General features: G+C 36.8%; 1 protein-coding gene across 1 annotated transcript in view; it reads right to left on the reverse strand.

The window, feature by feature from the left end:
- Positions 1-5,303, reverse strand: part of LOC105291411 (cholesterol 7-alpha-monooxygenase) — a 6,666-nt gene extending 1,363 nt beyond the window's left edge. The window contains exons 1-5 of the mRNA XM_011359182.2: positions 5,172-5,303; positions 3,381-3,621; positions 1,911-2,488; positions 1,606-1,736; positions 65-240 (exon numbers count right to left, since the gene is read on the reverse strand). Of these exons, the coding sequence (XP_011357484.1) occupies positions 65-240; positions 1,606-1,736; positions 1,911-2,488; positions 3,381-3,621; positions 5,172-5,248 (1,203 nt within the window). The 5' untranslated portion in view covers positions 5,249-5,303. The remainder of the gene's footprint in view (positions 1-64; positions 241-1,605; positions 1,737-1,910; positions 2,489-3,380; positions 3,622-5,171) is intronic.
- Positions 5,304-12,600: the final 7,297 nt, after the last annotated feature.

The raw sequence follows: 12,600 nt of genomic DNA on the forward strand, positions 1-12,600 counted from the left end.
TCCTCTTTATTTCGATTTGGACAGACATCACCTGGATATTGAACTTGGATGAACAGGCACTTACCAAAGGGTCTGGGTAGATTTCTGGATCTAAATGCATTAACTGCGGGTAAAGTGCTATGATGTCGTCTTTGCGGATATGATAGGAACCGTCCTGGAGGTGCAAAGTGAAATCCTCTTTAGCAGTTCGGATGTTCAGGGAGGCACTAGAAAGCCTCAGGGATTCCTTGATGATACTATCTAAATATTTTAAAAGGTAAAACGGAGGGGAGGAAAGGAGGGAAGGTAAAAGGAAGAAGAAATAAACTATTGAAAGGCCACATAATATAGACTGAAATACTTCTAGCAGCCTGTAACACAAAACTAAATAGACTATGGGAAGCTAGCTAGATACAAATTTCCCAGACTTTTTCTGTTACCACTGTGTTGTGATCAGTGACTCAGTCGTGTCAGAATGTATTTTTTAATCTGATCATCTAATTTAATAATAATCTTTTAATAAATATATAATCTTCTGGGTCATCAATGAAAACTTGATTTTCATAATTTTATGGAAAAGTATTTTATTTCTACATGACACTTGACGATAAAATTGGGAAAATCAGTAAATCACTTTTATGTGGATTATTTCAAGTTCATCGCTTTTCGATTTAATATACCGATAATGCTTTTATTTAGAAACATTTTTCCAGGTATTTAATGCAGCTTCATTTCAGTGTTTACAAGAACTCATTTTTATCATTATACTATCCAATGTTGTATGACAATGCCCTGCTGCCTGGTAAACACATAAAGGGACAAAAAGAACCATCTTAAGAATAGCTAAAATATACAGATCTAATGAGAAGGTCCGGCCTGACCTTCCAGCCTCTATCCTTTTAATTGCCATGTTTGGGGCGCTCATCTCATGATTGTGTGTAAAATCATAACATGTGAGCACTTTATTTTACAAATAAGAAAAGTAAGACCCCAAAATGAAGTGACATGTCCAAGGCCTCCGTGGCAAGGCAGAGCCCAACATGACATCTATGCCTCTTGCCTCCTAGTCCCTTCCATAAGACACAGTGCCCCTGAAAGCATCCATTGGCTTCTTTCCTCCAGGCAAAAATAACAAAAATGAAAAGAAAACTCTTTCTTACTATAAAAATATAGTAGTTTTTGTATTTCTATAAAATATAGAGAAGGAAAAATAAGAAAAACAAAATAACCTTCAATCCCATCATACAATCAATGCAGCTAATTGCAGTTTCTTGATGGTACTTTTCCCCTCTTCATTTCATAGAAATGAATAATATGTTCCCATTAACCATAAAATTAATGGTAAGAGTAATAACAGAGGAGACAGAGTGGGGCAGTGCAGAGAAGTGATTGAGAGTGTGGAGTCGAGACCCACGATAATGTTGTAATTGGTTCCACTGTTTGATCTCAGACGGTAATTCAACCTCTAAGAGACAGTTTTGTCACTTGTTACAGAGAAACAGGAACAGGATTGCTGTGAGAATCGAAAGAGACAGCACATACGAAATACCTAGCATAATGCCTAGAACAAGTACTTTGGTAGGACACAGTAAATGAAATTTAATGAAATACTTAAGTCAAGCATACCTAGCACTGGCATGTCATTCAGTTGCATTGAATTCAAACAAATAGGATTGCCTTCGAAGCTGATTTTTTGGCCAGCGTTCTCCAGTGTTTTATTCACTTCTTCAGTAGCTGCTTTCATTGCTTCAGGGCTCCTATTAAGAGTTAATAAAAAAGTAAAGATGTACAGAAAATAAATCGTTTCTACACCAAAAGATCATCACACAGACCGAAAGCATGAGAAGGTACCATGAGTCTTTTCCTATTTTAATTGTTGAATTTCTGCCTTCTATTAAAAGAAAGAAAGAACTGGATAAGTTGCTAGTTACCTAATCATTTGAAATAAGCTCCAGAAAGTGGCAGGAATGGTGTTTGCTTGCGATGCCCACAGGACAGCGAGCTGCATCTTGGCATTCTCCATGTCATCTGAGGTGGAGAGCATGTCATTCAGAAACCTGACCAGTTCTGACAAGTGGTCTCTCTTCCCCAGGTTCTCATGCCTCAAGCTGTCTGCCAGTTTTTCCCGGGCATGGTGTGCAGACTTGAACATGTGAATGGGAAGGCCTGCTACCAGGGCTGGAAAGATTTTATCAAATTGCTTGAAGTTGTCGAGGTTATTTAGAATAAGTGTTTTTTGTTCATCTTGCCCCGTAAGATCTTGGCCAAAGAGAGTTAAATACCCAGCTTCAAACATCACTCGGTAGCAAAAAGAATACATCCCTTCTGTCACCCAGGCAGGCATCTTTGATTCGGGTACGACCGGAGGTCTCATGACAAGTTGGAGGTTTTTCATCATGGCTTCTGTGAGGGAATTCAAGGCATTGCCCTGCAAAGTTTTGACAAAAGCTTTGCTAATTTTTTCCGTAGTATTTCCATCACTTGGGTCAATGGTTCTGTGCCCAAATGCCTGGCGGTAAATGAAACGTGTGGAAAAAGAAATTAAACCTGACCCAGTACTAGTAAATGGCTGAAAACAAACTAGATACTTTCATAATTGCGAGTGTTTCTTTTTCTTTTTCTTTTTTAAAAAAAGTCTACTTGTTAAAAAAACAGAGCTGCTGGATATTGGCCTTCCCACATACAATTTCACAGCACTTAACTAATAAATAGCTAAATCACGCCATTCCTTTACAGCCAAGTTTAAATCCCAGCTCTTCAGTGACACTTCCCTCAACCTCTCTATTTGTCCATTTCTTATTTTTCTTATGCTAGAACATTTATTTGCACATGAATTTGCTACTAATCAGTAATAGTTTTTAACCATTAGTTCTTTATATTTTTTGTGAACTTTAATCTGTGTAGAGGCAGACACCATATTTCTTTAGAGATTCAGTAAATATTGGCTGTTTTCTCTATAAAGGAGCCTCTTAGATTACATCTAAGTGATGGCAAAATATCTGGTCAATTCCTTAACAGAATTAAACAACGGTGTGGCATTAGTGCGGTAAAATAAAATAATTGATTGAATAATGCACTCGGGGTGCTGTGGGCTTTGTTGACATGAGTGAGTTTATACCACCCTTACCATACAGTGCCATTTGGCTCAGTAAAATGTTTCAGTTTTATTTCACCCGCATTAGCTGGTTAAAAAAAAAAAATGACAAATCTATACCTATTTGACTTTTTAAATGATTAGTACCAAGAAGTTGTGTCTAATTTGATTATATTTCTAAGAATCTCTGTGTAAGGGTAACTCACTTCATCTCTATCTTTACATCAAAGAATCTCAAAATGACTAAGTAGACTGACATATTAAAAAGTAGAAAGAAAAAAAACAAATAGAATGCAAAACAGGTTACCTTTGCAGAAGTAGTAAAATGAAATTTTTTCCAATCCAGGTATTTCCCATGGCACAACACTTTTTGGTATGACAAGGGATTTGTAATGAAGTGGACGTAGTTCCCCATTAGTCTGCAGGTAAAAACATGACCATGTTTCCTTTGATTTGCTCTGAGGAACTCAAGAGGGTTGGCACCAAATTGCAGAGCACATCCCAGGTATGGAATCAACCCATTCTCCAGAGGTGGTTCTCCTATTTGTCTGTAAGACACAAATATATGATAGATATGGACAATTGCACACGGTTTGTTTTTTTTAAATTTAAACCAAGTTTTTAAATTTTTACTATTGACTTTAAACTTCAAAACTCCAGTTTTGAAGTTTAAAGTCAATAGTAAAAATTGATCATTTTTTTGTGTTGATGGGGCCCCGCTCCTTTATTAATGGGTTATATTAACCTAATAAGATGATATGTTTGTGACAATAATTACTAAATCCACCCACTCATCCATCCATCCACCCATGCTTACATTCCACGAACACCTACTGAATGTTATGCTAATCGCTTTTACCAATGAGGAGGATAAACGGATGAACAAAGGCAAGAGTTTTGCTCTCAATACAGAGAAAAAACTACATTCTAGCATTTATGTTTTTCCTAAGCATCATTTGCCTAGGTATCTGTTTTCTTTAGAGATACAGAATATTGAATAAGAGAGGATTGCAGAATAGAAGTTTTCAAAATCTTCATAGTTTAAAGATATTATTATACTGTGATGATAGTTAAAGATAAGGAGAAACTCACTTGAGAAATTAGCTTATGATAAAATGAAATTAAGTAAGATATGTATTGACAGGATCATCAATTGCAATTCAATGATTTTTTATGTTATTTTAAATTTTTTTATTAAAGAATAGAAACATTTATTTTCCAACATAAACTACCACCATTCTTGATAGAATCACATAGCATAAAACAACTATTTTTATTTTCTTAGTTCAAAGATAAGTAGTTTAATTAAAACTAGAAACTAGTAAGGCTGAATTAAAACACTTTAGGGGATAAAAAACCTTGTAAAAGGTAAACAACACATAGAAATGTACATAGCTGAAGCTATGCTCTGGATGATTCTATCTTTTAGAGATTGACATAACAGAGAATATTTACAACCTCCTCCCCACCCCGCCCCCAAATACTCTTTGAGCCAATCAGAAGTTAAATAAACTATAGCTATGTATTTGACTCTATTTGTATTTCTTGTATTTTTAAACCAGTTAGTAATGAATAACACCTATAAATAAAAGTTATGTCACATCCACTTAGCAATTTTCCAGTTTGCTATGATTGAATATCATTAATAAGAGAAAAGTAATAACATGATCAATGCAGGCCCTGTGCTCTTGTCCAAACTTAGGCTGAGTTTACACAATGCACAAGAACTGGCTGAAGAGAGAACATTTATTTAGTCAGAGCATCTATTTAATCCGCATGATAGAAAGAAACCCTTCTCGTTGCATATCCCACTTACCACTTAAATCCTAATCCAGACCTCCTCTTTATATACCCAGTAAACATACACAGAGATCTCATAAGATTTGTCAGTTATGTTTAACAAGTTTGTACATTTTTGCATTACCATTGGTATGTCAATACTAAAAAAAAAAAAAACACTGCCACTATACCTTTTGTTAGACATAATTTAAAAAATATCACTTCAAAATTTTCAATTTTCAATTTTTTTGATTTGAGAAAAAAATGCTAGTTTTTATACAGAAAGCCAAATTTATTAACTGAATAAATCTTTTCTTACCTTCTCCTTATTCCAAGAATAAGCCATAAACAACAGCACACTGCTGTAACAATCCCCCAGATCAAAGATATGGTCATTTTTTTGCAAATCTAATGCAAAATTTCTGAGGACTATCTGATTAGAAAGATAAGGGTCTTGCTGAATAGAAACTGTAGCTAGACTTTTTATATTTGGTAAGATCTTGCACTTGAGTGACTAAAGCAAATATCCTATCAGAAAAAAAAAAATGGCCTTGAACTAAGTCCACAGGATCAGAAGAGGTTCCAAAACAATTAGAGATCTGCAATACATGATAAGTTGAAGGTCTTTCAAACACAAGTTTAGCATGTTTATAAAAAGAGCAAATAAACCTCTTCAAGATGAACATGTCAAATAGAGATGTAAAGTATAATAATTTAAAGAAAAATAAGCATAAGTTATCATCAAGCTAGTGATTGGCTCTCGTTACCTTTTGAAGAAGAAATCGATTTAAATAGTTTACAAGAGAGACAGTGGTTAAGTTCAAAGGAAAGAGAACTGGGTGAAATGTTTCTGGGCCTTCGTGTCTCAGTGCTTTTACACAATCATGGTTATTTTACTATATATAGTAACTGTTACTTACCTAACACCCTCAAGAAAGTATCCCACATAAACGCATCTTCTGATTAAAGTTTTATGTAGGCATCAAAACTTTATCAACTATTTTTTTCTGATTAAAAATGTTTATTAATTTTTCTAATTGTTAAAGTAACACAATTTTTTTTCAAATAACTTAAAACTAACTAAAACATGTCTTGGTAGAAAGTGAAAGCTGATTAACAATTTATCATCCCCACTACTCTCCACTCAAAGGTAACCACTGTTAACTGGTATATATTCTTCCAAACTTTATTTCCATGCACACACATATACTAATTGAGCACCTATTCTGTGCCAAGAACTCTTAAAAGGTATTCTGGTTGCTGGCATTAAAAAGATGGGCAGATTCTCTACTCTAAGGGGGTTCTATTTCAATAAGGAGATAATAAAATATGTGTTATGAATAAAATAAAACAAGTTGTAAAGAGCTATTGGGGGATAAGAGCAATTTTAGGTTTGGTGATCAGGAAAAGGCTCTTTGAGGAGGTGATGGTCAAGATCTGAATGACAAGAAAGGATTAACCAAGTGAAAAATCAGAATTTCAGAAAGAAGGAGCACCAAATACAAAGGTCTTGAGTCAAGGATGAACTTGGTACATCTAAGAACCAGAATGAAGGTAAGATAGATTGGAGCAGAGTGAATGAGGGACAACTCGGTTAAGATATAAAGACAAAAAGTAGTCAAGAACTAATTCATATATAAGGGTGCAGTAGAGTAAGGAGAGACAGATTTTGACCTGGGCAAGAGGTCAAAATACTATTTTGGACATTTGAAATTTAAGAGACCTATTAGATATCAAGGATCGATATCAAATTGACAGTTGAACTTAAGAGTCTGAAGCAAGGTAAAAAAGCCAGAGTTGGAAGTAGAAATCTCAAGTCATCACCATTTAGATGGTATTTAAAGCCCAAAGACTTTATAAGACCAAAAGACCTAGGGAGATAATAAAAACCGAGAAAAGAATAGTCCAATACCAGGCATTGCATTTACTGAGGTCAGGCAGAGAGCAGAAGAAGGAATGGATGAAAAAGAACTAGGATGAAAATCAAGAAAAAATAGTGTCTCAGAAAACAAGAGGAGAATCATTTGAAGAAATTATATCACACACTACTGGGGTCAAGTAAGATGTCAAAAACTTGATCACCAGATTTGACAACATAGAGGCAGCTGGTGAGTCACACAAACACACACACAAAGATGTGTGTGGGTTATATAAAAGAACTGTTTAATAGCATGTAAAAAAATGAATTCATATTGTGAATATTTCCTGTGACAATACATATCTATGTATCGTATATATGTGTATGTTTATATATCTTTATTTCTAATGTGTGTATAGTTTTCCATTGACTGAATGTACTATAATTTAGCTTACTGATTCCCAATTGGTGGACATTTGGTTCGTTTTCGATTTTTGTCTATAGAAACCATAGATTTATTTCATGCTTTTTTGCCTCCTTAAAGAGAGAAAACACAGATCTTTTTATGTGTGTAATTATGATCATAATTATTATTATTAATAATTTTATGGTAGAAGTTCTCAATCTATTTAGGTTTTCTAGGGCTTTGTGTACATTAAACATATTTAGTCTGATGTGCTTTTTAAAATTACTATATCTATTTTCTATACGACTCATTAATAGCTAAACATTTGCATGGCCCGACACAGCAGGATATCACAATTAGAGAAAAGACCAATCTAATATACAAACAATTTAACCTTTTAGAGTCACCTTGAGACAGGAAACCAACTTCCTGCTGTTGAGTCAGTCAGAAAGGTCAGCTGCTGGCGCCCGATAAGTTTCCCAAGAATACCCGCCTCAGATACCACCGATGGGCATCAGGGAGCCTTGGGAGGCATGCCAGCAACAAGGGACGTTCCTATCACTGCACATGCGCAGTAAGGCCCAAGAGTATCCCTAAAGTGACCTTTCTCAAATTTAAATACTAAAAGTGACATCGGAAGATGGCGTATCATGCAAATGAGACATGTGATGCATGAAGAGCATGTAATCACACTCCCAAGGCGTCAAGAAACCTCCGTTTTTACGTGCCCAGACTTAGCTTTTACCCCTCAAAGCCCCCTTTAAAGTCCTGTACCAACTTCTCTAGAGGACCCACCGGAAACTTTCCTTTCTGGGTGTTGGGTCCCTTGTGCACAAGCTTAATAAACATTTGCCTCTTGCCTGAACTTTCGTGTGGTGATCTCTTGATTTCCATCCTGGGAGATTGTAAAGACCCAGGATGTAGATAAAAACCTCTCAAACAAAAATCAGAAAAAAAACTATCATAAAGGAAAATGGACATGGCACTATCTCTGCAATTTCCTGTGAATATAATTAGATGAAAATTAAAAGATTTTCAAAATGGTAAAAGGAAATACATTCACAACCCCAGGAAAACTTCCTTAAGTCTTGTCTTCATCACCCCCTCTCAGAATGTCATAAACTCCTTTTAAGAGAGGAGAGGAGACATCTGAAAAATGTAAAGGAAAGGGCCTGCAGAAATGACCGACTCAGCTGGTTAAAGTCCATTCCTAACTGCCCTCTTCCCCCACCCACTCCAGGACTCTCCAGCTAACACGTTTTCCCAGAACTACCTCCCCACCTCAAGGACTCTCAAGCTCACATTTGTCAGTTCATAGCTTGCCATCCAACTAATGTTCTTCCTTATCTCTGTAGCTGTGTAGGAATAACAAGACTGTATAAAACTGCCTGTTATGTTACAATCGGGGCTCAGCTTTTGGATAGGAACCTGCTGAGCTGGTGCCAGCATCAGTAAGTGCTACTTCTGCTTATAGCCTCGGTGTCCCGTCTTTCCATTTGAGAATCCGATAACGGTACTGATGACACCAAGGTCGTGGGTTCTACAAGGCCAACGACCTGTAAATAGATAAGACCAGTAGTCTAGAAATTCCTCCCTGCTTGCAGCTCCCCCACCCGAAACTCCTCCTCCCCATCCTGACTCATGATGCACACGTGAAACCTCAGACAAAGGAATCACCACCCCTGGCATGGTCACTGCAAGGTTATATAAGCTGTAAGAAATCTAAACAAAGGGAGTTTGTGCTTTGGTGCTGTTGAAAGCCCCATACTCTCCGCCGGCAATAAATTCTTCTAACAAAGTTGTCTGAGCGTCCAATTTCCTCCATCAGGTGTCGCTTCCCGCAACACTTTCAAATATAGTGCGGTTTGTATTTATCTCAGTTTCCCTTACCCTTATCTATTCTTTTTACACTTTCGCTTACTATCCTTCAACACAACAAAAGCCCAGGAAACACACACAGTTTTTTTTAGTGGGCTGAGGAAAAGCAGTGGCTTGAATATTCACATTCATTTTTCTCTTGTTACGTATGATTTATGTCTTCCTTATGAGGATGTCACTTCTTGCTACTGTCATATGTCCACATATGGCATTTATCACACCCCTAATATGCTGCTTCTAATCTGGTGAATAGGGATTCTGATGCTCGTTACAGTTGTCAGAACTATTCAGAGGCTGCTAGGACATACCTTAAAGGTTTCCTGATAAGTCGAAGGCACAAAGTGTCATGCATGGATTTTATGACATCGCAATATGTTTACACAGTACTCGGAGTTTCAGGTATTAAGTAAACGATAGCTGAGTTGAAAAGTCCTTTACCTGCTTTTTTATCCCCTGGTGTTTCAAATTATAAAGTTTTATTTTCTCCCTTCCCCTACTTGACCCCTCCTTCCCTTCCCCCCCAACCCTCCGCCACACACACACACTGAGCACTTACTATGTGTGTCAGGTGCCATGCCAAGACTAGGGAAATGCAATTAACAAGGAAGTGGTGAGCCCCGACCCTGTGGGGATTTCAGTGCATCAGGAGAAAGCCTCAGGGCCCTGAAGCAGAAAGGAGTATGTTTTAGTTGCCACAATAACTGAGTTTATTTAAATTCCCTAATCCCTCCAAAGCTTGTCAATTTCCTATTTATTTGCAGAAAGTAGTGTGGATGGGGTACACACTTACTGACATGTAGAGGAGAACTTGTTCTGGCCTCAGAGAATGTAGGGCCTAAGTACAATATCATTTCCCCATGAACAGACATATACAAAAACGTGGAAACTCAAACTATAGGAACAGAAAGTAAAAAGAAAACCTATAAAGCTTTTAGCTTATGTAAACTGATGGCCCAATTAGATGGTTTCTACCAAGAAATGCAGTACACATAGTTTATGTAGAACTCACACATCAATCTGATGGCTTTAAATAAACTATGAATATAGTCAAACAATTGAGTCAAACCAGTTGTTTTCCTGAATTTCCAAGTCAAACTCACTTTCTGCAGTGGAACTATAGATTGTCTCAATTAATGCAATCTCTGGCATTTTCTAAGAGCATCCTGGAGCTCCATGGAGCAAGGGTGCACGCCAGGGTCCTAGTTCAGGGCAAGTCAGTAGGAGACCGAAGTGAACTGGGCTGGTGAGGTCTTGCTACGATTAATTTGAGGCTTTCATAATAAGCTCTTAGGAAATATGCCTTAGTATTCACATTTGAACTATGTCTTCAACATTTTTTAGAAAAAGAAAACCCAGTTATATTATGGCAGATGTGGAATATTTGATTCTCGAACATAGTTTTGAACGTTAAACACACAGTGTTGAGGTTGTAAATGCCTGGTATATCTAAATGTGTACATTGAACAAATGTAATTTCATGGGACTGAAAAATAAGAAGATGTTGAGAAGTTGTATTGTAGAGAATCATAATAAAGTTTACACTGATTTTGAGGTTTCTAAAAATGTTTTTACTTATATTCTCCAACTTGAATGAAATAATCAGCTCAGTGAGACGGTGCAGATAATTTAGCTATTTTAAAATGAAGAAATAGGGGTATGAAGGTTTAGTGGCTAATGTCCTAAAGCTTAAAATAGTTCAGAGGTCAGTGGAATGGAAGCTGGAATTAAATCAGGGTCTACACCTTGACTCTGCACTAAGTATATACCTTTGAATGAGATGCTATCCTCTCCAAGTCTTTGCTTTCTTATCTGTAAAATGGAGATGATTATAGTGTATGACTCAAAATAGAAAGATCGAGTTGAAGTAAGACAATGTCTGTAAAATGTTTAACCTAGGGCTTGGCACAATCTATGATCAAAAATGTTTGTCGCAATTTTTAAGTAGTAAATCCAGGACCAGGACACGACCTCATATTTTTCTCTACTGAAGCCCAGTATTCCTCCTCTATAGCTTAGAACCTCACAGGAAGTTCAGTAGAACCAAAGGACATCTGGCTGCAGGTTTGAGAAAGGATAAGCTTACCACCTACATGTTCAAATATAAACTTAATTCATCAAACAGGTTCTGAACACCAAGTACGTGGAAGGCGCTGTTAGGTGATGAGGGAGAGATGAGTAGATCATTCATCAAAAATTTTTCATCCATTTTATTTATCATTCATATTAACTTAACACCTACTTTATGCAAGGCACCTTTTAGGTGCTGGAGATACAGCGGTCTCTGGCTTCAAGGTGACACAGCCAATCAACAGGAGAACAAATCACTGTATGATTTCTGATAAAGGAAGTGTTGTTTCTATTAACAGAAAAGGTCAGGCAATGCATCAGAGCTTTGTGCCAAGACCTTCGCATGCTTGCTTCATTTATTCCACATGGTAGCACCATGAGATGGACCCTGTTACCTGCATTTGTAGGTGACTTAATGCTGCGAAGCTCTGGCTCCAAGCCCCAGTTTAGTTCCTGCTATGCTATGCTGTATCACAGGGAGAACTCTTTTCACCCAAGTTGAAGTCAGGCCTGAGGACCTAGAATCAAAGAAGGCTAAGTGGCTGCCTTGCTTTTTATGATAAAACCCACCTTAATCTGAATCTTCTAGAGGTTAAGCCAGGGAGCTCAACTAGACAGCAAAGAGCAATGGTTTATTGAATTCATTGGGCCCAACCAACCTCCCCAGGAGGTTACAAGAGCTCAGAAAGAGAGAAAGGAGAGAGGAGCCAGGGGAGAAAGGGAAGAGCTGACCCTTTTTTCACTTTTTATGTATCGTGGATAGTGCTGTTATGAACATTCATGTTCAAGTTTTTGTGTGAACATATCCTTCAAATTTCCTGAGGCTATAACTAAGAATGGATTTGCTGGGCCATATGGTAACTATGTTTAACTTTCTAAAAAACTGACAAACTCAAGTGGCTGCACCATTTTCTATTCCCACCGGGAATGTATGAGGGTTCCAGGTTCTCCACATCTTTGTCAACACTTATTTGTATCGCTCTTTTTTGATTGTAGCCATTCTAGTGGGTTTGTCTTATAGTTTTGATTTACATTTCCCTAGTGACTAACAGCGTTGAACATCTTTTTATGTGATTATTGGCCCTTTGTAAATCTTCTCTGAAGAATGTCTATTCAAATTCTTTGCTCATTTTTTTTAACTGGGTTCTTTTTATTGTTCAGTTGAAGAGTTTTTTCTATGTTATGGACACTATACCCTTATCAGATATGATTTTCAAATATTTTCTCCCATTATGTGGGTCATCTTTTCACTTGCTTGGTAATGTCTTTGGATACATGAAGGTTTTTAATTTTTATGGAAGTTCAATTATATATTATTTTTTATTGGTTACTTATACTTTCGGTGATATATTTAAGAAACATTGCCTAATCCAAGGTCATGAATACTTAACACCTGTGTTTTCTCCTAAGGGTTTTATAGTTTTAGCTCTTCTATTTAGAACTTTGGTCCATTTTGTGTTACTATTTGTATAAGGTATAAAGTACAGGGTCCAACTTTACTCTTTTGTATGTGGATATCCAGTTGTCCCAGCACCGTTT

The sequence above is a fragment of the Pteropus vampyrus genome, unplaced genomic scaffold (genome assembly GCF_000151845.1).
Source record: "Pteropus vampyrus isolate Shadow unplaced genomic scaffold, Pvam_2.0 Scaffold45, whole genome shotgun sequence".
Taxonomy (NCBI): domain Eukaryota; kingdom Metazoa; phylum Chordata; class Mammalia; order Chiroptera; family Pteropodidae; genus Pteropus; species Pteropus vampyrus.